Raw genomic sequence first — 26,805 nt, 5'->3', positions numbered from 1 at the left:
CACATAAAAATAGAAAGGAAACAAACTCCGGGCCCAATCCTCATCTTCTGGTGCCTCCTGCTCACCTGTTCCAGCCCCAGAACAGTTCAATCCTGGTCCAGGCAGTAACACAGTGCCCTGTCTCATCAAGCACAGATAAAGGCAACGTCTCTGATGAGAGCAGCACCGAGTTAAGCAGCAGTTAGAGCTCATCTAATAAAGAGCAGCGTACGAGGCAGTCCTGGAAGGCTTCTGCTTGTATCAACAGTCAAAGAAGACGGAGTCAGCTGCGGATTTTGAGTCTGTGACTCGGGCACCTCCTACTAACCACCCAACCTCGGCTGTGCATCTTGCCACAGACATACCTGCTTACGGAGGTTAGTCTCTTTTGCACCTAATAATCAAGTATCCGGGTTTCTCAAACTCAGCGCCAGGGAAAGTTAAGCGTTGTCCTGAAAATCACAGGGGGAGGGAGAAAAAGTGGAAGCGCGCGTTGTACTGAAAACGGCGGGAGCCGGAGATTTGCACATTGCGTGTCTGGGTGCATGCACATGTCCTGTCTCCCTTCGGCAACCAAGTCGACGACAATAGATCTCGCCAAGGCGAGCTCAGCATGCGTTGCGTCGCTAGGCGAGACCTAATAAAAAAGAGGCGCCCCCTGCCCCTCGAACTAGGGAGAAGGCTAACTATAGCACAAGGCACGCAAATAAAAAGCCTCAAAAGAACAATAAACAGCTCCATAAAATCTCTGCGTATTGATCCTGGAAACCTATTGCTCCTCTCCACCCTGAGACAGCAAAGAACCAAACAAAACTGCTTCACAACATAAATCATAACGATAGCGTGCGCTTCTAGAAAATGGTAAGCACAATCATCCACCCGCAACAAGGGGGAAGATCTTCACATATATCAGAGGAAACCTGGGCCAGTTATTTAAACACCCATTTTAACTACCAAACTCTACAAACTGCACAGAGAAGGGCTGCTCCTAATGTGATATGTGGACATTCGAACAAAGGAATTAGTCCCACATAAACCTACTGATTCGGATCAACTTTTGCCGGAAACGACAGATGCTGCATGCCAGCTATTAATCAGGCAGCAGATAAGAAAGGGAAGAAAGGAAGCGGCGCCGGGCCCGAATGGAATCCCACCCGCTCTGTTCAAAAGGAGGGCGGTAGAGTTGGCAAGAATACTCCACCTGATATTCTTCGAAGTGAGACTACTGAGCATTGTTCCTGATTCTTGGAAAGGCTCTACGATAGTCCCTATTCACAAAAGCGGCAAAAAGGCCATGCCTGGAAATTACGAGGCCAAATATTTTGCGGGCATGCTGTTTGAAGAGCTCACAGCCTAGGCAGACAACAATGAAATAATACCATTAAACCAGACAGGCTACCACAAAAAACAGGTACAATAACTAACATCCTAACAATCTCCTTGCTCATAGACTCCGCAATATCGAAGAATATGCAGCTGCATTCTTGTTTCATCCACTTTAGTGCTGCTTTCAATAACGTGGACAGAGCAAGATTGTGGGCAAGCTGGGCAGTTGGGGTATTCCAAATTCTCTCCTAACAATGCTAACGCTCCTACACACAGACACCTGGGTTCAGGAGAAACTAGGAACAGGGACCCATCTTTCAAGAAAAGTAATAACAACAAAAGGCCTTAAATATGGTTGTGAGCTGGCACCGACCTTATTCAATCTATTTTGGGCAGATTTACCACATACACTTAACATCTGTAATTCTCATGCGCCCAGGCTGGGGGGCATAACTCAGTCCAATCTCCTCTATGCTGAACAAATAACCCTGATCAGCCATACAGTAGTTGGCTTGCAACATCTCCTCAATGGAATGCAGGTCTACGCAGAACAAAACAACCGGACAATCAACCTAAGGAAAACTAGGACAATGTCAATTAACAGCAAGAAGAAAAGAGCGAGATTGTGGCATCTGGGAGGCACTCAAATTGAACCCGCAAGGGCCTACAAGTACCTAGGGTTCTACATAGACAAAGAAGCAACATTCACTCAACATCAAGAAGAGACAAAAAGGAAAGGGCTGATGCTAGCACTAACCATGAAAAGTTTAACAACTAAACTAACAGGTCCAACACTGACTCCCCTACTAAATGTTGCACAAGCAGAAATGCTACCCACAATCACCTACGGGAGTGAGGCTCTGAGAGGTAGTGATGTAAAATTGCTGGACAAAACACTAGTAAAAGCATACAGAACTATGTTCAGCCTCCCAAATTACACTTCCCCGGCACAACTCAGGCTGGAGTTTGGCCTTTTAAAGCAATTGTGGGCCAGGTATGGAGCATACATCATCTGCTGGAACAAAATCAGAACATCAAGGAGATCTTACAGGAAAGGAGACAACTGCTAAAAATCCCCTTTAATCAAAGGAGAATCCGTTTGAGGAGGCAAGCAGTCTTAACATGTTTTGATCCAGCAATACCACAACTTAACAGCAGATTAGTGAGATTTCTCGACACAGCAGAGAAAAAATCCATCTTAAACTAAAGTTCCTCCAGAGTTCAGTGGCAGGCCGACAGGACACCATCATAGGCTGGTGGCCGGTTGCTCAAACACCAGTGATGATAGCGTTACTTCATCCTTAGCAAAATAAGTGGTTGCTATAATCAAGGCTGCTCAGGGTAGCCACCATAGAGTGTTTAGTCGGATCCCTTAACAATGCACCCTTTTGGACAACAGCTTCCTTACACTGAGCAACGAACTCCGCATTGACTGCATTACGTATACTGGCTACTATTTGCACGAGCAACAAAGTACTTTGATTCTATTATAGTGTAACTAATTCAAACCTTTTAATGTTTTATGGAATTTTACAAAATGTGCAATGTGCAATGTGCCATTTGTGTCTGTTTTCTATGATCTTAGGGGCATATGTATGAAGCCCATGTCCCGTTCGCAAATGGGACGATTCTCAGATTCGGCCCGTTTGCGAACGGGAAAAAGCCTTTTGCGACTTATCATCCCAAAAGGCTCACGCAAAATAGGGAATCGCAAAATTTGCGATTTCTTATTTTGCTAAAGCATTTAAGAAATCGCAAATTGCGATTCCCTAAATGCGATGAAAAAAGCACCCAAGTTGTGCGATTTCTCCTTAAGAAATCGCAAATTAGCACCAACTGCGCACATGCACATTTCAGGGGTGAAAGAGGGTGCCCTTCTGACACCCAGGCACTCTTGAAATTGCATTCTCAATTTGCGATTCTCTAATTGAGAATTGCAAATTGAGAATGTCTTCCCATTCATTCCAATAGGCCTCTAGGCCCATCGGAATGCTTGGGGAGGCATTACTTAATTAAAAATTGCAATTTGCGATTTGCAATTAAGAAATATGTAGGATTTGCTAAATTATTTGCAAATCCTACATGCATAGCCTTTTGCGATTCTCAAATAGCGATTCTCAAAATATCGCTATTTCAGAATCACAATTGCATCCTTTGATACATATGCCCCTCTTTGTTTTAACTGGAACTTGTATTGCAATGGTTTTTAGTAACTATCCAAAGTAATAAAATTCAAATTCAACCTGAATATCCTCGACTCGCTGCTTAGGAGGATAGGCCTGAAACTGCACTGTGTCCAGACCAGCCCTAATGAAAGAGAGCGCCTGAGAAAGAGTCAGGTGTGACTTCGGCACGTTTATAGAGAACCCCAGCGAATGCAAGAGGTTCGCCGTAGTTTGAAGGTGGGAGACATCAGCATGGGTCGAGGACGCCTTCAACAGCCAGTCGTCGAGGTATGGGAAGATTGACAACCGTAACCTGCGCAGATGAGCTGCGACCACCGCCATCACCATGGTGAACACCCGAGGGACACTGGTAAGGCAAAGGGGAGCAAGGTAAACAAAGTGCTTGTGGCCTACCTTGAACAGTAGGTAACGCCTGTGGCCCGGCAGGATGGGGATGTGAATATACACATCTAGCAGGTCCAACACCACCATCCATCTTTCTTGGTCTAGGGCAGACAAGTCCTGAGCTAGAGTAAGCATCTCAAACTTCTCCTTCTTGAGGAAGACATTGACGGTCCGAATATCTAGAATGGGATGCAACCCTTTGTTCTTTTTCGGAACCAGAAAGTAGTGTGAACAACAGCCACTGCCTACTTCTGAATTCGGCACCCACTCTTCAGCTCTCTTGGCCAGGAGAGCTGTAACTTCCTCTTGGAGCAATTTTAAATGATTCTACGCCAACTGCTCTTGCTTTGGCAGAATGGTAGGAGGAGAATAAAGGAAATCGATCCTTCCAGGTTTTGCAACATCCTTTCAGCTCCAGAATTTGCCCTCTAAACCAGGGGGTACCGCAGGGTTCGGCTCTCAGCCCAACCCTTTTTAATATCTATAAGCGCCCACTTGCAGACATCGTCCTGAAATATGGAATTTAGCTGGTGTCATATGCTGATGACACTCAGCTAGTTGTTACTCTGGAACACAAGGAGCCCGAAAGAGTGGCCGATTTTAGAGCCTGCCTGGGGGAACTTATGGATTGGATGAGATTGAGCTGTCTTCAGCTAAATGCGGGGAAGACAGAGGTGATGGTGGTTGGAAAACAGCCTTCTCTCTGGACACAGCTCTGGTGGCCCGATGCACTGGGATCTTGTCCAGTGACAAAAGCCAAGGTGAAAAATTTGGGAGTATGGTTTGACGATGGTCTCTTCTCCTCGCAAATATCAGCTGTGGCCGGGGCGTGTTTTGGCATTTTGAGGGTGATATGTAAGATCTTGGACTTTCTCCCACTAAATGCTAAAAGGACGATCATACAGGCATTGGTGACTTCTCGCCTTGACTATTGCAATGTCCTGTATATGTGGGTAACGGCTAAAAATTTGAACATCCTGCAGAAAGTCCAAAATGCTGCAGCCTGGCTCATCCTGAATATACCAAGGAGGGCATCGGTGGGAGAAGCCCTAAAGGTACTGCATTGGCTTCCTATTCGGGCTAGTTACCTTTAAGGCTCTTTGCCTTAGTCACAGGATTCTTGGGGAGGGGACCACGCTTCTTATGGCCTCTCCTGAAAGCTCACCAGCCTGCTCGTTATCTAAGATCATTGGGTAGGGCAAGAGTGATTGTGCCCATGGTGCGTAAGGCGTGACCGGGCGGAAGATCATTTGGCTTTCTGGCAGCCAAGGCCTGGAATGAGCTTCCAGTGGATCTTAGGACAACTGATTGAAGACTGTGCTTTTCCGCTCCTCCCATGGAGGAATGTAGTGGTCGGGTTCCACCTAGTTGGATGCCCGCGTGTGGGGCAGCTGGGGAGGGCTGTTAGGGCTCTGTTTGTCCTAGCGCGGGGTCACTCCGGTTGGAGTAACCACTGCGCTTTACAAGCTCACTAATAATAATAATAAGTCAGAGAACAGTCCTCCTGAATGATTTGCAAGACCCAATTGTCCAATGTTATGAACCTCCACTGGGGGACATGATGATGGATTCTCCCACCAACTGGAGTGGTGTGGTCTTGCAGAGTGAGAGGAGGAGGGCTTTGAGCCTGCGGCTGCAGAGGGCAAGGTGGCCGATGACTTCTGGCTTCCATTCCTTGGACAGAATGAACCGCCTCCACATCTTCGCACAACTTGGGAAGTCTGCGCAGACGGTGGCAGGGATAGGGCTCATGTGGCAGGAACCCCCTTCTGTTGCATCGAAAGGGTGAAAGGTAGACTGGCCACAAAGTGTAGAAGAGAGGCTCAAGGATCTGGCCGTAGCTAGAGAGTCCTTGAACAGCAATAGGGCCAAGTCTGCCTTCTTCCCAAAAAGACGGGATCCATCAAACAGCGTGTTCATCTAGTTTGCCTGGACATCGCCTAAGAAGCCAGACGTTCTAAGCCAGGCATGGCGCTGCAAGGCCACTGTCAATGAAATTGCGCTGCCCGGTCAATCAGTCATGTCGAGGCCACACTGTATATTGACTTTTGCTGCATCTCTCCCGACCTTAACCGCCTGAGAGAGTGTGAGAAGTTGGTCTGGTATATGATGTCCACTAATTAAAGTGGGCACCTTGCACCAGTCCAAACACCCCTTGTGGTGATTTAAGAGGTCAAAGATAACCTTAGAGAGCTATCCAAGTGGCAGGCGTGGATAGCAGACTTCAGGCTTAGTCTTGAAGGAATGTTAAGCAGTTTGTTTTACCAGAATGCAATCTCATTGTATTGGTTACATTAAAGGAGAACAACACAGTAGTTATAAAAATATGTATTTAATATTATAACACACCTTAAATACCTCACAGTATCTGCTAAACGCAGATAAACAAAAAGCACACAATACTGTAGCACAGAAATAACTAAGTAGCACTAATGCACTGTGGGCACCCGGGGAGGCCAAACCATATACTAAAATAGTGGTATAAGAACCACGACTCGAGTCAAGGCAGCGTCTAGAGGATGTAGAATCGCTGGGACCCCCAAGGAACCACCCAAGATAAGTAGAGACCCCACGGAGAACGGTGCACTGTGAGAACACAACCTCATGCTACGTACAATACAATGGGAGAGTTGCGGTTGCAGTTTAACTGTTTAAGGACCCTTCATAGTGGATTACGAGGTAACCCTTTTGAACATAGAAGCTTGGAGAGACAGCCCACCTGTAGATTCCAAAGTACCAGTTACCTATCCCAGCGAAGCTGGGTGCATAGGGCTGAAGTGGCATCAGAAACCGCTGTAGTTCTCAATGGGAGGCTTCAAAGAAAGTCCACCGATAGAAAGAAGAAAAGTGTCAGTGAAACCCACAGGTGGATTCTTGATGGAAGGAACCTGAAAGCACAGTGGACAGAGTCTGGGTCACTCAGGAGTGACCAGGGGCTCGGTAGACGAAAGCCCATCGATGTCAGGTGCTTCAGGTGTGAAGATGGAGACCTTGATTTATTTATTTGAGTATTTTGTAAAGCGCGCAGCGGCCCCCGGCGCTTGATTCTACAGCTGCAGGGAATAGGAGATGTTTGAGGATGACCAGGAGCCAGATACGAGCTGTCCCACATAGGATGTCGAGTGCTGAGGGGTTGGTGTCCGACAGGAGCACCAACAAGCCTTGGCAGCGGCAACCCACAAAGAAAGTCAAAGAAGGTTATGGTCTGGTCCAGCAATGACCAGGGGACTCACCACAGCACGGGGAGTCAGGGCAGGCCTGGAGCAACCAGGGGAGCCCATGAACAGCACAGTGTTGTCCCTCAAGTGGACCCACAGGCCGAAGGAACAGGAGTCGCGAGTGGACCTCTATCAGTTTCCCAAAGTCAAAACTTGCAGGGCACAGAGTGCGAGGAGGCCGAAGTCCTTTGTACAAAATGTGCACAGAGGTTGGGGCGATCGATAGACCAATGCACTTAGTTGGGGAACGCCAACAAGCATATGCACTTGCAAAAGTAGGCAGTGCACAGGGGTTCAGGTTATGCGGTCCCCGCGAAGGATACAGGGCCTCAAACTCGGCGAGAGGGCAGCGCGACCTCAAGGAACGCAAGAACCCACCGCCTGTGATGCTGGAGCCTTCGGAGTCTGCAGGAGCACAGGAGAGTGACTCCTTCACCCCAAGGGAGATACTTCAGTTGCCCTTGATGCTCCACAGGTCCTGCACAGAGCTTGTATGGTGCACGGGCACAGACAATGCTTTGGACGGAGAGGGAGACTAAGTCAGGCCTGGTCTGTTGCGTGTTTATCTAGGTTCCTGATCGATACTGTGACCTTATGCCCCTATTCGGCTATAAATCCATTTATTCCCTATATTGGCATAACCGTTCAAGTGCGATTTTCTGAAAAGTCATCTCTGGCCTCACACGAACAGTGCCACATTCCAGCATAGTTCCTTCTGCCACTTCCTTTGCGACCAATTAGTGCAATGACAGAGCAGTAGTCACTATCTGATATTCCTAGATAACACTCCGAGTTCTTCAACAAGATAAAAACTCAGCAAACCTGGAAATCCCTGCTTGCTATGTTTTGATTAGTAATAGAACTCTAATGAGCAACTGATAACTAACACTTCCTAGTGACATCTTTAATTGACGTCTTATGTCCAGCAAACTTGCGTCAAACCCGGCACCTATCAGGTATAAATATTACCAACGTTGCCTTAAGCAATGCCTGTTGTACGAGCTACTGAAGCCAGCTGCCTGCACGACCCCGTGTTGGTAAATCTAGCACTCTGTCGCTGCAGCCTGCTATCCTGTGGTGGTGAAGCTGCTGATACCATTATCGCCGCTAAAGCGCGACCTATGGTGCAGTACGCTTAAGGAGCTGAACAGCCGTCCCTCTGCGAAGACATCCAGCAGATTCCAGCTGCCCGCGGACGCTGTCCCCCCTCCTTCCTCGACGCGCTGAAGAGAAGCCGCTGCCTTTCTCGTGCAGAGAAATCCAGTCCCGGCGCTTCCGGTTTACCCTCGCGGGTGACTGGGATATCGAGAGAGACCCCTGAAGGAGATACCAATCCTCCATCATTCTATTCAGAGGTATGGTGTTGACTAAACCCTTAGACGAGAATTCTTGAAACAAACCTTGGCAAAACCAACTTAACTTAAAGCTACTTACTTACTCCCCTTTCACGTGTTAGGCTTAGGTCAGGCACACTGGGGTAGGCTTAGTTAGAAGCACCAGTTGAGTATGTTAGCCTAATGTATATATGACTGTATATATGTTTTATTACTTTTAAACCATTGTATGGCTAAGAAACCATATCAATGCTTTTACAGTTCTATTTCGCAATACTTATCTTACTGTACGTACTTTTTACAATAACAATTATTGCAATTGTGGCAATACATTTCTCTTGTACGAGAAGAAAGACTGTTCAATAAATGTTAACCCTTTATTGACAAACGCCCGTCTCTCTATTCTCTACATCTCGTGAAAGTAAACTGCACTAGACTGATTGAGTGAAATACATGTCTATTGTTTCACACGACCCTAGAGATTGACTCTTGATCTGAGGAGCAAAGTTGTCATGTTGCACGGTTGTTGGAAAGCTGAATCCCTTCTTGTCTGTGCCAAGGAAGCTGATCACTTCCTATGCAGAGAAGAAAGTTTCCAGTGACCTCTGAGCTAGTTGGTAACACAACCCAATTAAGTTTAGCATAGTCAGTGGAGGCCTGGAATATCCGCAGTTCCACGTCGATACTACTGTTTATGTTATTCCAATGCGCAGGGCCTAGTGGGAAACTAGGAACTACACTACATGGCGCCCAACGTTTGGTAAGGCGATAAACTAACGCAAGGCAGTTAGAGTAACTCAGTCGTGCATATTTCACACCCCTTTCTCCCGTAAAAACTCCAATAGACGTCTGGAGTGGGTGAAAGGTTAAAATCCGCCCGACCTTAGTAGGAAGAGATTCCTATGTAAAGCTCTGGTTTATTCAACGTTGAAGGATACAGTGTTCCAAAATATTGTGCATCTAATCTTTGTCTCCTTGGAGACCTACTCTGCAAACCTCGCATTTTTACAATGCCAGGAGAAAACGGAACGACTGGGGCCGCAGCAGATGCGACTCAGCAAGGTCCCGAATACACAGACCCGGATGCAATAATCATCCCGGCACATTTAAGAAAATCTATAACTTCAAAACTTATAGTAAACGGACTGACACCTGAGGGTGGTACAGTAATTTTCGTGATAGAGGCTCACGAGTATCGGCAGACAGAGGTATTCTATTCATGGATAAACTTTCCAGCGGTAAACGCTATAACAAAAGAGTTTCACTATTACAAAATAGAGAAACCCCCGGAAGAGTACGCTCCTTTCGAGGAGATTGAAATTCCACTTAAATTTCAAGAGCACCTGCTCTGGTTTAATGGCGCCCTAAAACACAATGATCACATAACTAGGCTCGATCCACTAGGTAGACCAGGAGCCACGTGGCCGGTTCTAGCCAGCTACACACCACATCCTGACATTGCAAAAATGTCTAGAGAAGAGCTGTTAGTACAGCTAAACACATTAATAAAAATACATAGGCAATTAGTCCAATATGTAATGCGGACTGCAACAGTCCAACCAGCTGTTAATACTCCACAGCTGACCCCTCATCAGGGGAACACTAATAAAATTACACCACAGAACATACAGTCATGTCTTGGTAAAACACCCGTAAAACGGGAACAAATTCCTTTCTGGTTAGCCCAGAAAATCACTCAAATAGAGGCAGTATTTCCTGATACTACCCCTATTGAGAAACACAGAATCTTGACCATCTGCCTTCCTATGGGAATCGCACCACACGTGGAGGACTGTGACACTTGGGGTACAGTCTTTGCTTCCATTTACACAAAAACACACGGTGTTCCGTCTATGGCGGCAATACCAGAAGTGCTAAAACAGATTCAAAATGAATTCGGTCCAGAGCCCGCTTTAAATCTAGGTATGAAATTACTGAAAGACTTCAAGCAGGTCACGGCTATATTATTAGCCAACATAAAGGGAGAAGCAGCATCTGTGGCGATCCGCCAGAAGTTGAGGGAAACAGATATAAAAGATCCTGTTGAGCTTGCAAAAATCATAGAAAAATGCTATGAAGAATTAGGTAGAGACAGCTTGGGTGGAAAACCAGTTAAGCCCCAACTGCTCGAAAATCCTGAAAAATTATTTATTAAAAATAATTTAAACACTCCTAAAAAGAGCTGGGATGGAAATAAACAATCCACTCCCAAGGAAAAAGATTTCCAGTCCAGAGGAAGGTCTCCTCGACGGAGGGAAAGAACTCCGACTCGAGAACGCCAGTCTCCCCAGAGGGAGCCCTCTGAGAAAAGATATAACCTTAGAAATAGGGATAATCTGAAAAAACCTGATAGATATCAAAGTATTGATACACGTCCCTCTCGATCTCTTCCACAGAATTCGGAAAGAAGAGGACGGTCAGACCCAGGAGAGCACACCAAGTCCAAAGACAAGGAACCTGCTCAGAATAAGAAATCTCAATTTCAGAAAAAGAAGGTAGCCAGTATTAGAGTAATCAACCATGCCGAGAATACTGAGGACACAGTTGAAAAACGGGGAGTGGGCATTGACAATGTTGGACAGTGCAGCAGAGATCAGTATAGCGCGCAAGATCTTGATGAGTCATCTGGAGACAGTGGACACGAATGAATACATTCAGGTTGAAACTGCCGACGCCAGACTTAGCGAGCCCCATAAAATATACGAAATAACATTGCGTATAGAGGGTGATAAGACTAGGAAAATTAAGGGTCTATTTTGGGATAAGCTCTCAAAAGGCTATGATATTCTGTTAGCTGAAAAAGATTGGCCCCCGGAGTTTGTCAGGGAGTGCCCTCGTGGCGAAGAAGTGATTATGCCTGCCTTTTCGAATCACATTCCGATTCACAAAAAATATACATATGCAAGGAAATGGGCAGTAGCCCAGGCACCTGCATTATATAAAAATCATGTAGGATGGGATGAGGATTCACCGCCTCACAAAATCCAATTAAAAAGTGAACCAACTGCCCAACGGCAGTATCCCATAAAGCAAGAAGCTAAAAAACAAGTCAGGGAGATCTTAGATCAACTTGAGTACCAGGGGGTGATTGAAACATGCACCTCTCAAATGAACAATCCTTTGTTTCCTGTCTCCAAGCCAGACAATTCAGATCGTCTAGTTTTGGACTACAGACACCTTAATACATGTTGCAAAACTTTTGCAGTACAAAACTCGCATAGTGCAGCCCTAATGAATAACATAGTTAGGAAAAAATATAAAATGACATTAGATATTTCTAATGGTTTCTTTTGTCAAAACATTGCACCAGAAAGCAGATATTTGACTGCTTTCTCCGCATTTGGGTCACAGAAAAAAATTCTGTCGACTCCCACAGGGGTTCAAGAACAGCCCAGGACTATTCTCAGCCAGGGTAACAGAGTTACTACAAATCTATGATGATGAAGCATTGTCTTACGTAGATGATATTTATCTCACAGACGACAACTTGGATACTCACTTGAAAAGAGTGAACACCATTATACTTGGGTTCGCAGCAGAGGGTTACAAATTCAACTTTAAAAAGTCCCGAATTGCCCATCTGACAGTACTATTTTTAGGGTACGAATTATCAAGTGAAGGGAAAAGCCTAGCGGACAACTTCTTAGAGAAGTGCGCTGTACTCCAAGCTCCAAAAACGCTGAAGAATTTACAATCCATACTAGGTTTTCTGAATTTCGGAAGAACTTACATACTAAATTACGCAGAGAGGGTTAAACCTCTCTACGAACTAATTAAACCTGATTTTAAACAAATCAATTGGACTCAAAAACACACAGAAATTTTGAGATCACTGCAAACAGACATGTTAGCAAAAACAAAATTAGATACACGTGACAACACGATCGATCTTGTAATCCGAGTCATCCCAGGAAGATGCGGATTCACGTACCTAACCTCTAATGAGGGAGAAAAGGTACCAATTTCAATTAAATCTCACTTGTACACACAAGCAGAAAAAACATTCAGTCACACAGAAAGAACTGTGAAAGCAGTGCAAATCGCATTAGCAAATGAACGAGAACTAGCACACGGCAAACGGATTAATATCCTTACAGCAGAATCCGCCTTCAAGGCGCTATTCAGCCCAGTAAACCTGCCTACAGTGTCACTGGATCCGAAATGGATACAGTGTATAGATTCTCTAGGAGCGGAAGACGTGAAATACTATTTCGCACCGCAATTTGAAGAACTGAATGATTTAGAATATGAAGAAGAATATCCTCTGCCAATCGAAATTCTGCCTCTCCCACTATACGCCTGTATAATCTATACAGATAGCTTTGTACAGCATTTCAACGTAGAGAGAAAATCCTACGATGCAGCATGTGCGATTACTAAATGTCGTTGGCTGTGCGGTAAAATTACACCGAAAGTAACAAAAACCGAATCAGTAAGAAACTGTTCGGTTCAAAGAACTGAAATCAGATCTTTAAAGATGGCGCTCGAAAATGCAGAACGTGAATTCCCGACACTTATAGTGTGCGATTCTCATTTTTGCGTCAATTCTTACAACAATAAACTGCAGAGTTGGATCGAAAACGACTACAAAGATGACACAGGTGCCACAATAAAGCATAAATTGTACTGGAACGAGGTAGCTCTTTTAAGTAAAGAACTACAAAAGACTCACGTGATTCACGCACAGAGTCTTCGACGTGATGGCGTTCACGTTGCAGGGAATTCATTGGCTAATACAGCCACAGCGGAAGCAACTAAACCGGCTTCCGTAGCCACAAAAAAGCGTACAGATAAGTACATAGACGGGGAAACCATGCTGGCAGTAAAAACGACCGTAAAAGGCGACTGTGCAGCATTACCCGTAAACTATCCACTCAATTATGCATACATAATCGATGCAAACTCCGTTCCTTTTGCTCGAATCCCTGGAGTGGGGGACAGAGTAATTCCAAACATGAACAGGAGAATATTTTTAATAGCAGACGCACACATGGGTTTGGGTCTTAGGCACAGAGAGATCAAGGAATCACTGACTGAATTACAATCAGTATTCTGGTGGCCGGGAATGAGTGTAGAACACCAAATATATGCAAACAACTGTGAAAACTGTAATAGAGATCGCAGTAGCGTACCTTGCTACCGGCTACCAGTCAGAAAGAGCGTAACGCTGCCTACACCCCGTCCTGCGTCCTATTAACAGTTAAGACGAAAAGCACTTAAAAATGAGGCCTCCTGCGCTCGGCTGACGCTAGAACGGTTATAAAAGATTTGCGAGTCAATATCGGCACATACGCAATTACCACGTTCCATTCTGACCAGGGTCCTGCTTTCAGCTCTCGAGCCTATAAGGGGGCCATGGCTAGCATGGGAATTGGGTTGCGGTATTCTTGTCCGTCATACCCCGGAAGGGAACAGTGTGGTAGAAAGAATAAACCGTGACATAAAGCAATCTATAACAGCGAAGGTATTAGGTTCAGGCGCTGGGTGGGTCAAACATTTAATAAGTGTCCAGACTAGTCTTAACAACATGCCAAGAAATTCTCTAAAAGGTTTCAGCCCATACGAACTATTGTTCGGAATTAGAATGCGAGTTCAGGACCTCGATAGTCAGATGTCAGTGGTACAAGAAGAAACAACGCACTTTGATGTAAAGGATCGTTTGGCTGTTTTACAGGAACTGAATGAAACAAGAAAATCATTAAGCAACATAAAGTTAAAGCAACAGCCAAGTACCACTGACGAGGCACCACCCGCAACAGCCCCAGCAAGGCCTGTCTGGATTCCAAAGATTGGGGATCTAGTCAGAGAAAAGATTGCGGTGAAGAAGGAATTTGGGCCTTCTTACAGAAAAGCAGTACCTGTCTTGGCAGTCACCGGAACAAGATCAGTTGTGCTACCGCCCCTTGCTGGTAAAAAGGAGAACAGAGTCGTGTCTATCGATCTGGTAAAACCACAAGCATGTGGCCTATAATCAACAGTAGGCCCAGTGGACTCCCAAGAAACAACAGAATACCCAAACTTGCAACAATCCAAGAGGTTCAAACTGAAAGACTCATCACATTCGATCAGCCTGCAGTGCATAATGAAGGACTATGCAATAATGCCATGGAACTCGTGCCTCTTGAAACACAGATTGAAACAGTTCGTCAAGAAACAACACCAGTCTACAATGATGTGGCATCAGAAAGTGCTACCGAGAGACAGATTGAAAGAACAATCCCATCAATTGACAGAACTGCCTCTGGTTATTTCATCAACTTCGACAACTTCTCTGAAGATCAAAACGATCCCGAAGTGATGCCAGAAACAAAAAAGTCTTTTAAAGAAAAAGCCACGGAACTCTTTCATCAACTGAAGGAAATCTACCTAATTTCCCCTTGGCTAGAGTTCTGGTTCGGTCTAGGTGTATTTTTCCTCCTGCTTTGGCTCATCATGGTACTGTGTTTGGGAAAATTCATTGAAGGAAAATATATTACAATGGACACAGCAAGTCAGAACATCAACCTAGTCCTGAAACCACACAGATCATCCCACGTGAAGAAAAGAGAACTGTCAACAGTAAATGTCACAGCAATTCCAATACCTGGTGGGGTAGTATGGGAGAAAACAGACTATGAGATCTATGGTCTGGTCGAAATCCTGAAGTATCCTCATCAACTAAATGTTTCCTTAAGTGACTTTGTGACACCAAGTACATTCTCTGATGATTGGGACTTTAACAGTATTAATGACATGATGTCTGATTTAGTAATGTCAGCTAGATTCACAGATCATGATTATTTACAAGGTTCATCTAGTTATGAGCAGTTATTCTGTTACACCCACTATGGGGATCATTACTTGCATAAATCTGCACAGCCTAGAAATGTTTTTATGTATAATCAATGGGAACATTGTTCTACACCACCTAAAAGCAGTTCTAAAGCATTTTTTGAGAAATTCAAATACTTCTCAGGGTTTAACACCAGTGATGCAGAAACGTTTTATTATAAACTGTTAGATAAAACAGGAATGAAACCAATGCTGACAAATTCTAAATTGATATATTCAGAAGCATTTTATGACAAAATGATGACATTTGGTTTTGATTATTGGAAAAATAATATTGAAACGAAAACAATTTGGGGTACAAAAGATTGGCAGGTGCAAGGCATAGAAGCACTATTTAGAACCTGCATGATACCAGAACAAATGTTATTTTTAAATGACACAATACACCAAACATCTTGTCTTGGCCTAGCTAAGATCAAAGACCTTAAAACACCGTCTATACCGAAGCCAATACCTGAGAATACAACCACAGATATTGAGTTAGACGTGTCACAAATTTTACATTTCAACAGAACAAATCCTGATTGGAAAAAGTGGTTAATCTGGCCTACAGACACAAATAGCTGTCAAGATAGGTTCCTGAATAAAACACAGGGGTTAAAAATGACCAGATTAGACCCTAGATATTCCCAGAGACAACATCCAGGGATTATAACAACATACAGTGTAGGGAAGCTCTGCCTTGAATGGCTAACTACATCCACACTGGCTGAAATTAAGCAACACTTGTCTTTTCTAAAAGATGGTGCTGATTTGCGCGATTTCATTCTTGGACCACGCAAACAGCGTCAGAAGCGTTTCATAGCGACCAGTATCTATGCTGCTTACAACGAGGCTTGGAAAGTAAAGCAAATTGAAACTGCTGAAAAAATACGAGAAATTGATCGTATTAATTTGGAGAAATCACTTTCTGTGGTAGACAATGGGTTAACGACTCTGTCTTCCAGAATATATTCTTTGGACAATATTGTATCCTCTGCCTTTGATGTGATAGACAGAGATTTGCTAATGTTACAACATGGCCAATCTCAATTACGCTCTATTATAGAACTAGGCTGGACGCTGCAAAATCTTCGTTCAGGCTATGTGCCTTGGCGTTTAATCAACACGACGTCATTATTTTCCAGTTTTAACCTTACTGATAAACAGATCAGTTTGGCACAGAAAGGAGCAGACTATACAATCCTGAGCATCGAAAAACTCGAGAGATTACCATTGACAATGTCAGAGAGTCCTGTCATTGAATGGATAATACACGGAATTATCACAATTCCGATAACAACTTTCCGATTTAAAAAGTGCCTTGAGTACATACCTGCTGGCCAGTATGAACAATTGGGTAAAGGATATGTAAAATCCGAATGGAAATTACCATACACTCATTCTTGCTATAGTGACAGTGACAAAAATGTATTTCTTAGTGGTGAGAATTGTAAACATTCACTAAGCGGTATACTTTTGTGTCAGGGTATTAATTTACACGGAGCATGTGATGGAAATTCAAACAACCTTTCATGCCACCAGCTAGTCACACCTGCAACTCAGATAGAGCCCTTCTTTATGCAACTCGCAAACGGGAGTTACATTCTTAGAACGGATCACAGATGTTGTGGCCTGACGCCAGGGAAAAGTTATCTAGTACAAGTTACGTCCATGGTCAAATGTTGTATGCAAGCATTGTTCCCGAGCGGGCCTCCAGACATAGTGACTCCCCTCTGGCCTCGTCTGAATCTCTATTCTATACGAATTGATACATTAAGCAAAATGAAATCTGTACTTTTACAGACAACCGTGCCTATAACGTCATCTAAAGAGACGTATGATCTTCTAGTCGCAAGGACGGCTACTGAGGTTCATGACCTTTTATCAACAAATTGCCCCGTGCATTTCGTAGAAATGTTCAGCCAACTCCTTAACATGTCTAGTGCAACAAGCATCCCAGGCATATTTAAGACAGTCTTTACGGGACTGCTAACACCCTTCCAGGCAATTTTGGGAATCGTTCCTAATTTTGTACACTCTGTTTTTGGCGGCATACCATTATTTTTGGGACTCGTCGCAGGGATTCTATTTTTGACCCTCCTGCTACGTTATGGCAAGCCTCGGCTCAGACATAGCTCCCATGGGAATGGAAGAGACAATCCTAGCAATGCGCTACCGGGACAGGATAACTAACGTCCTCGGATTGGCCAGGCTGAGAGATCTAAACATGACCTGGTTCCTTTCATTCAGACCGATATGGCAAAATTGCATTTTACCTGTGCTACGGTGTATGCTTTGCGGCGATGAATGCGTGTTGGACATCTGTCTTTCACTTCCATCAGCAGTACCAATGGACGTCGATACTTTGCTCAGTCCAATAACGGCTCACGCATTGTGTTGTCCCCAGCGGCTACCAATCCTGATGACGGCATTCGTGGAGACTCCTGTACTACAGCCAAGTGGTAACAGTGGAGCGAGTGACAAAAGCAACATCATCCAGGTACAACGTTCTGTGAGCATTGCTGGTCCTGCCTTCGATGACAGCAATCATTCTCACACCTGCCAAGTTACAGCGCTATCTAATTTGGTTGAACTATCACCTGAATTTGTAGACCAATTCTTTGAGAGCCTGTCTGATACGATGTTCTCACCCACAGAGAAACAATAACTTTTAGAAGCTTTCCGACACACAGCGTTCCCATGAACTCTGAATTCGGCCTTCAGTTTTGATCAACAATAACTGCCAAGAGCTTTGGAAATCTATTTTCTTTGAATTGGACATTTTTTTCTAATATTGACCCTTTTTGGCACGAACAATTCTTTGCTTAACGTAAAAACTATTCTTAGAGAACAGAAGCTTCACACTTCTATTTCTAAACACATCTAGAGACATAACAACATTACACCAGCCTCTAGCACACATGTTATTACAATGCATTTTTTATGTGATGATTTATCTCGCCTTTCTTCTGTCAGAGATACTTCATGTGTAATTCCTTTTGCATAATCGTTCATTGATTTCATATGCAATAATTTTTTGAATGATTACTATGCTTTAAAAAACGTACAGTACCTAAATCCATGTATTACAAGTACGCCTATTTCGAATGCATTTATGTATTTTGGGGTGGGCAATGTTACACATGCATCTAATTGCTTAGTTTTAGTAATTTTGATGGACATTAACCCGTGGAGTGGGTGTTGCGTGTTTATCTAGGTTCCTGATCGATACTGTGACCTTATGCCCCTATTCGGCTATAAATCCATTTATTCCCTATATTGGCATAACCGTTCAAGTGCGATTTTCTGAAAAGTCATCTCTGGCCTCACACGAACAGAGCCACATTCCAACATAGTTCCCTCTGCCACTTCCTTTGCGACCAATTAGTGCAATGACAGAGCAGTAGTCACTATCTGATATTCCTAGATAACACTCCGAGTTCTTCAACAAGATAAAAACTCAGCAAACCTGGAAATCCCCGCTTGCTATGTTTTGATTAGTAATAGAACTCTAATGAGCAACTGATAACTAACACTTCCTAGTGACATCTTTAATTGACGTCTTATGTCCAGCAAACTTGCGTCAAACCCGGCACCTATCAGGTATAAATATTACCAACGTTGCCTTAAGCAATGCCTGTTGTACGAGCTACTGAAGCCAGCTGCCTGCACGACCCCGTGTTGGTAAATCTAGCACTCTGTCGCTGCAGCCTGCTATCCTGTGGTGGTGAAGCTGCTGATACCATTATCGCCGCTAAAGCGCGACCTATGGTGCAGTACGCTTAAGGAGCTGAACAGCCGTCCCTCTGCGAAGACATCCAGCAGATTCCAGCTGCCCGCGGACGCTGTCCCCCCTCCTTCCTCGACGCGCTGAAGAGAAGCCGCTGCCTTTCTCGTGCAGAGAAATCCAGTCCCGGCGCTTCCGGTTTACCCTCGCGGGTGACTGGGATATCGAGAGAGACCCCTGAAGGAGATACCAATCCTCCATCATTCTATTCAGAGGTATGGTGTTGACTAAACCCTTAGACGAGAATTCTTGAAACAAACCTTGGCAAAACCAACTTAACTTAAAGCTACTTACTTACTCCCCTTTCACGTGTTAGGCTTAGGTCAGGCACACTGGGGTAGGCTTAGTTAGAAGCACCAGTTGAGTATGTTAGCCTAATGTATATATGACTGTATATATGTTTTATTACTTTTAAACCATTGTATGGCTAAGAAACCATATCAATGCTTTTACAGTTCTATTTCGCAATACTTATCTTACTGTACGTACTTTTTACAATAACAATTATTGCAATTGTGGCAATACATTTCTCTTGTACGAGAAGAAAGACTGTTCAATAAATGTTAACCCTTCATTGACAAACGCCCGTCTCTCTATTCTCTACATCTCGTGAAAGTAAACTGCACTAGACTGACTGAGTGAAATACATGTGTATTGTTTCACACGACCCTAGAGATTGACTCTTGATCTGAGGAGCAAAGTTGTCATGTTGCACGGTTGTTGGAAAGCTGAATCCCTTCTTGTCTGTGCCAAGGAAGCTGATCACTTCCTATGCAGAGAAGAAAGTTTCCAGTGACCTCTGAGCTAGTTGGTAACACAACCCAATTAAGTTTAGCATAGTCAGTGGAGGCCTGGAATATCCGCAGTTCCACGTCGATACTACTGTTTATGTTATTCCAATGCGCAGGGCCTAGTGGGAAACTAGGAACTACACTACAGGTCGAAGTCAAGCTGGTCGAAGGTCAGTGGTTTCTTGATCAGAATCTGGTCCACGTCGAATCTAGGGTCCTACAGCCAGGTAAGCTCTTTTGTACCCATGGGAGGACAGTGTGTAGGTTACTCCCATGCCCTTTGTCGAGTTTCACGCCAGAGCAGGAGCCAATGGCTCCCAGGACTGGTTTAAACTGGACTATGAACAGGGACACTAAATGTGCCCCTCGTGCAGACTTTCAGGCACTTTGGAAGTGCACCCTTCCCAGCTTCGATACACTAAATCCTGTCTGGGAGGTGGTCACACATCCCTGTGACAGGATGCTTATTGTGCTGCATTCCTCTGCTCGAGCTTGGCTCAGCAGCAGGATGGCAGGAATGTGTCTCTGGTGGGCAGCAACCATTTTCTGCTGTCCGAGTCGAGAAGGCTGGTCCCAGGAAGAACAGGGACCCCACAAAGCTTGCATCTGAAGGGTGGAATTATACCTCCCACACCGATTACCGGTGTGCAGGTATGATTCCAAGGTGTTTGATACCAAACACAACATGGTTTGTTGCAGCTGTTTTCTAGATAGCATTATATGTCTGGCTGCGTAACCAACATGGCTGCATGGTCTCCAGAGGGTACAGGAGTGCTCTGCTCATGCAGGAGCATCCTCTCACATAAAACCCAGCAAGTTGCCTTAATGATTGTCAAGGCCTGCTATAGGGGTGCCTTACACGTTTTAAGTGTAGTGACCTATAGATATAGCAAAACTATATCTAAAGTAAGTGATGCATGCACCATCTTAGACAGGCTGCAATGGCAGGCCTGTAGTTCCATTTTGCATGGCCTCTCATGGGTGGAATAATAAATGCTTCAACCCATGGGAGTTCTCTGGGGTGCCTACGCCATGGGTATGATATACTAGGGACTGACAAGGATACCCCAGTATCCAATCTAGAGTGTACCTAAGTACATGACATAACATTTTAGGGAGAAAGCAGATAGATTGTAGCAGGATCCCAGTCAGACTAGTCAAAAACCGTGTAACATGAAGCAAAAAGTGGGGGTAACCATAAGAAGCAGATCCTACTTTCCTACAGAGAGCACAGCCCGGGCCTCCTCCCATGAACTTGCGGCAGCTCTTGCGCAACCATCTCCCATAGTTAGTGGGAGAAACAGCCCAATAAGCATGCAGTCTTCACTGACCATAATGCCATGCTAGAGGAAGAAAAAGTCTTTTTCTCAAGTGTTTCCAGCCTCTTGGATACCCTATACAGTGGGTTGGTAGGGAACGAACCCTGGTAGGTAAAAGCCTGCACCACCAAGCTTTCAGGGGTGGGGTGTTGGCTGAGGAACTTTGGATCGCCAGGCGATGGCTGCGTGCAATTGTCCTTTTCACAGAAGCCACTGTGCTAAGCTTGGAGCACATGCCTAGAAGGACATCAGTAAGTGCCTCATTGAAGGGCTAAAGGGGTTCAGAGGTGGAAGCTCCAGGCCGAAGTACTTCAATCAGGAGATTAGTCCTGACCTGTAAAGAGGGCAACTCCAGTCCAAGGACCTCGGTTGCTCTCTTGACCACCACTGGATTCAAGCTAGAGTGGCTGATGAGAGCTGATTAGCCAGAAACCGGTCCCAGGATGCTTGTTTCTGGTCCAGGGGAGACCTGGCTTGGCAGGGTCAGACTGATTTGCATATCGCCATTTCTGAATTGGGGTGGCGGAGTGAGCTAAAGAATGATGATGGATTAAACCCAGATCAGTTGACTGGGGGTGAGTGCTTGCAATATTCAACACTCCGTCCATCATCCCCTTTGGTTTTGCTTTGTTTGCCCTAAATTGGCAGGGTATGCCCAGACGTGGGTCCCTTGCTCACTTTGCTACTGGATTCAAGCTAGCCTGGCTGATGATGACTGATAGTCAGAAACCGGTCCCAGGATGCTTGTTTCCGGTCAAGGTAAGACATGGCTTGGCAGTTCGGGCTGGACTGTTCCCATGAGGCACAGGGTCAGACTGATTTGCATATAGCCATGTCTGAACTGGGGTGGCAGAGTGGGCTAAAGAACGGTGATGGATTAAACCCAGATCTTTTGACTGGGTGTGAGTGTTTGATTGATTCAGATGCTCCGTCCATCACCACCCCCTTTTGTACCGCTCTTGACCAGCATGGCATAAGATGCTCCCTCCTCTGTAGCCACAGTTGGCGGACAGAGCATGCCAGTATCTGGGGAAGTGTCCAGTTCACTGGCATCCCTAAGTTCCTCATACCAGTCCATTTGCTCTGCAGAAACATCCTGGTGTTCTAAAGGGCTCTTAGATCCCTCCCAATCCTCTCCTGTTTTTAAAACATAATCAAAATGTTCAGGTGACAACATGGAACCCCTGGGCTCTATCGACATCAGAATCAGCGTTGAACGATGCCGTTCCGACATCGCGTTGTCACAGATAAGGATGGGGCAGGAACTGTCAGTGGCAGCCTCGAAGGCAACAGCTTCGGGTTTGATGCTGGAGAAGGTAGGCAATGGCACAACCGCCACCTTCCGGGATCAGATCCCTGAGGACCCACCAGCGCCTTGGCCAAAGCAGATGACGTAGAATCTGATGGGTCACCTTCTGACCCAGCCGGGCCCGAGGGCTCACCAGAGGAGTCGCCCCGCTCAAACATGCAGCACATGGTCTCATAAAAATCCTAAATTTGAGCGGGGTCGCTCTTGCTTCCAGATAGGGAGGGAGGCGCAAAGTCGACCTCAGGTCCGCAGAACCGTGCCTAGAGTTGGTGCACCTTACCTCGTTCGTCGACGGACAACAGTTGAGGCGAAGTCTGCTTGGACTTCTTTTTCTTATGCCTCTACCCAGAGTATCCCGATGACCTTGAGTGTTCCGAAGAGGACTTGGGGCTCTGGGAGCGGTATTGCAACCTCCTCTTCTTTGAACGAGACTAGGACCTCCGCGGAGTCTTGCTGGATGGTGTCAACTGCCGGGCCGCAAGGAGCTTTATAGCCCGCTCCCGCAAGTCCTTCGGAGCCATAGCCGGACATTCTGAGCATGACTTAGAGTTGTGTTCGCGCTCGAGACACCAAAGACAGATTAGATGAGGGTCAGTTACCAACATCATGCGGTGACAGGCACACCATGGTTTAAACCCTGTATTTCCTGGAAGACATCCTTTGCACATAAAGTAAAAATGATGACAAAAATCAAAAAAGGCCTGTTAAAAAGAGATAGAGCGGTAGTTCGTCTATGGATCAGCACTTAACTGGTGCAGAAAGAAAAGAACTGACAACGTGCGCCTGGGTGGCACCTATACAGGTGACTACGATGTCATAACCGATGCCAACGACGATGGCATCAATCATGCAGAGTTGAATGGAGCCACCCGACAGCACGCGCAAGGGGTATTGCTCGAGAAAAAGTTTCTGGACCCAGTCTGATGCCTGGGAAATTCAAAGGTAAGGAATCTGCAGTTAAAAGACTATCAGACAGGGCAGAAATGCTTGTCATGAAACCACACCAGAGGTCTCACTCAATGCATGTTGGAAAGCTAAATCCAAGAGGGGATACGGAAACAGAGCCTATTAAAAATGCAAACATTAGGCCCCAAATGAAACCTTCAGAAAGGAGAGTGTAAAACAAAAAGTCACTGTTGTTAAGATACCAATCCTGAAGGACAACTCCTAATGAATAAAGCTGCAAAGGGATTTCCAACATTTCAGATACAAGGAAAACAGAACTTCAATTCATTTAACCACAATTACAATCCAGGACCCATCTGGTAATGATAAAGAGGAAACTGAGAGGCAATCATGCGAGGAGCACTTAGAGAAAGTAGAAGCAGAAGCACTGAAGCAGAAAAACAAGAGGACCGGAAACTATTAGCCTACAGAACAGTGCATGAAGATCCACCCCTCCCCCAATTAATTACTTACACAGACCCCCTACCCCCCGTTCTGCCTTGTACTTATATGGCACATTGCAAGTTAAGAACTGTTGTTCAAGTATCTAAAACAGGATCCATCTTCAAAGAACCACACCCTAAGCCAACGCATGTAATAAGCCATACGTAAATTAAAAAAGAAAAAACAAACCTTTTACTGTTAAGCTTTCCAAGGCCATAATTTGTCAATAGGTCGGGGGTTGCCGGGCCTGGTGTCTGTTAAAAAAACACAAGACAGTTTGTTTTAACAAATGTTGTAATACCCTGAAGCCGATACAGAATAAATCCCCTACCAAAGGACACCACAGTTCATGTTCCAACACCCTGTGACCACAACCTGCCCACAGTTGTTGCTTAGGCAGTCTGAGGTCGCCCCTCCAACAACCAATGCTCCAAAAACATTGATTGTTCACACATTTAGGGTGTGAAAACAGACAAGCACACATTGAATTTCACATCCCCACTTCAAGCCCTCTATAATGCCTCGCTGCCGTCCTACGTTTTTCTCCTTTCGTCCCAATTTAATCGACTTACTCCGCACCACAATGTTTATCTTCCTACAAAGTAGCCAAACCAGTGGCTCTATAACCACATAAACAACAACACAATCTGTTCAATAATAACCCAAACTCCAGGGACTTCTTGAGTCTCATTCAAGCCCTGCCTAGACTGGTATTGGTATACTTGGTACTGCCACACACGTAATGTTAGACCTGAAAGACTTAGGGTGGTCTCCCCCTCCCAACATTTTTGCCTTCCTCCTCCACTTTTGTGACCTGGTTTGTGCTGGAATTAGAACTCTGCGCATTTTACAACTGCTAACCATGCTAAAGTGCTGGTGCTCTCTCCCATAAACATGGTGATATTCGCTCATCCCCAATTGGTATTTTTAAATGACTTATAAGTACTCAGTAAAGTGCACCACATGAGGCTGGGGTCTGTATATTAATTACTACTAAAGGGGCCTGCAGCACTGATTGTGCCAGCCACTTAAGTAGCAAAAATTTGATGGGATACCAAATATCCAAGAGTGGCTCCGGTTCACTTTTTGATTTGTAATTTTAGTTTTCTGCATCATTGTGTATCTTTTCCACTCTCTTGACATCTAGTCAGACCCTCCAGGATATCGCGATTTCGCGATTTGCCGCAAAATCGTTACTTTTTAAAAAATGCTGCGATTTTTACAAAAATGCCCGCGAAATCGGCATTTTTGTAGAAATCGCAGCATTTTTCGCTATATCCTGGGGGGTCTGCTTTATGTGGCAGATACTCAGCAGCATTGAAGCGTCACAGCGGGATGGCAAACCTCACACCTCCAGCCCTTGATGACCTGTTAAGAGGTGCTTCGAAGGTGACTGAGAGGGAGGGGCTGCAGGTTCAGGAGCAGCGACATCTATTCACATGCAAACAGCCCTGAATGTGTCATGTCTCTGCTATTTAGAGGGGGCTCACACATTCCATTTCTACCCAGGGCCCCAAACATCCGAGACTCGGCCAGATTACACCCCTGATTACACCGAGGCAGCACGTGGTTCTCTTCACAGAGCTTAATTACTGTCACTAAATTGTAACCAAACCTCGGTTCTTCAAACATGCAGTCTATAATGTAAGAAAATACAGAAATGGCACAATCGCACCCAAACTGATTAACAGAGTATGGAGGACAATCAGTTCAATCAGTTCTCTTAGAGTATCTCCTGTAAGTACTGTACATCACAGTGGGGGATGGCATTTTGGACAGAGAGCCTGTCTTTTCGTTGTCTTGTGCAGGAGGGGGTGAGGAGCCCAAGATGATACTAGAATACTGCATGCCCACCCCTGTGCCCACCCTGGTGGATCCTGTTCCCTCTCCTGTGATGGCTCCTGCCCTCCCCTCAGTGATGGCTCCTGTCCCCCCATGTGGTGGCTCCAGTCCACCCCCCCCGCCTGTGATGGCTCCTGTCCCCCCATGTTGTGGCTCCAGTCAGTCCACCTACACCTGTGATGGCTCTTGTCCCCCCCCTGTGGTGGATCCTGTCTCCGCCCTGGGTGGCTTCTGTCCCAGTCCTGGAACGGCCCCTGCAGCGAAGGTTAAGTTCTTGATGGGCCTCTTCTCAAAAGGGCTCAGCTCAAAATTAATATGGAAAGGTCGGCGAGTAAGTAAGTGAAGGGATGGGTGAATGGCTGGATGAATTAGTGAAAGGGTGAATGGATGAATGAAAGATTGAATAAATGGATAATGAGAGAGGATGGATGGATTGATGAGAGGGGAAGGATGGAGAGAAAATGTAAATAGCTGGATGTATGGGTGGAAGGGTAGCTGGATGATGGATGAGGGGAAAGATGGATGAGGGGAAGGATGATGGATGAGGAGATGGATGGATGGAGGGGAAGGATGGATGGACGAGGGGAAGGATGGATGGAGGGGAAGGATGGATGGATGAGTTGAAGGATTGATGGATGGATGGATGATGAGGGAAAAGGATGGATGGGTGATGAGGGAAAGGATGGATGATGAGGGGAAGGATGGATGGATGGATGGATGGATGGATGATGGGTGGGTGAAAGGATGGATGGAAGGAAGGATGGCTTAGTGAAAGGGTCGATGGAGAGAGAAAGGGAGGATGGATGGATGACTAAAATAGTGGATGGGTGGAAGGATTAGTAAGTGAAAGGATGGCTTGATTGGTGAAAGGGTAAATGGCTGAATGGATGAGTGAATGGATGGATGGGATGAAGAGTGGATGGATAAGTGTACAGATGGATAGGGTGAAAGGGTGGATGGATAATGGAGATGAGTGAAAGGATGGATGAGGGGATGGATGAAGGGATGGATGAGTGAAATGATAGATGGAAGGATACATGATGGATAGGTTTGCAAACGGTTGAATATGTTTGAAAATGGCTGGGCTTACTTATATACTATTGCGCGACCTCTGATGTGTCTGTAAAA

General features: G+C 45.2%; 1 protein-coding gene across 2 annotated transcripts in view; it reads right to left on the bottom strand.

Moving 5' to 3' along the window:
* Positions 1 to 26,805, bottom strand: part of LOC147679106 (uncharacterized) — a 366,743-nt gene that overhangs the window by 141,851 nt on the left and 198,087 nt on the right. For both annotated transcript variants that reach the window (XM_086942868.1, XM_086942869.1), the window contains one exon: positions 24,025 to 24,089. In XM_086942868.1, coding sequence (XP_086798994.1) covers positions 24,025 to 24,089 — 65 coding nt within the window. The remainder of the gene's footprint in view (positions 1 to 24,024; positions 24,090 to 26,805) is intronic.

This window comes from Lissotriton vulgaris, chromosome 11, assembly GCF_964263255.1.
Source record: "Lissotriton vulgaris chromosome 11, aLisVul1.2, whole genome shotgun sequence".
NCBI classification, from domain to species: Eukaryota; Metazoa; Chordata; class Amphibia; order Caudata; family Salamandridae; genus Lissotriton; species Lissotriton vulgaris.
The sequence above is the reverse complement of the archived record's forward strand: the minus strand, read 5'-3'. Positions and strand labels throughout refer to the sequence as shown.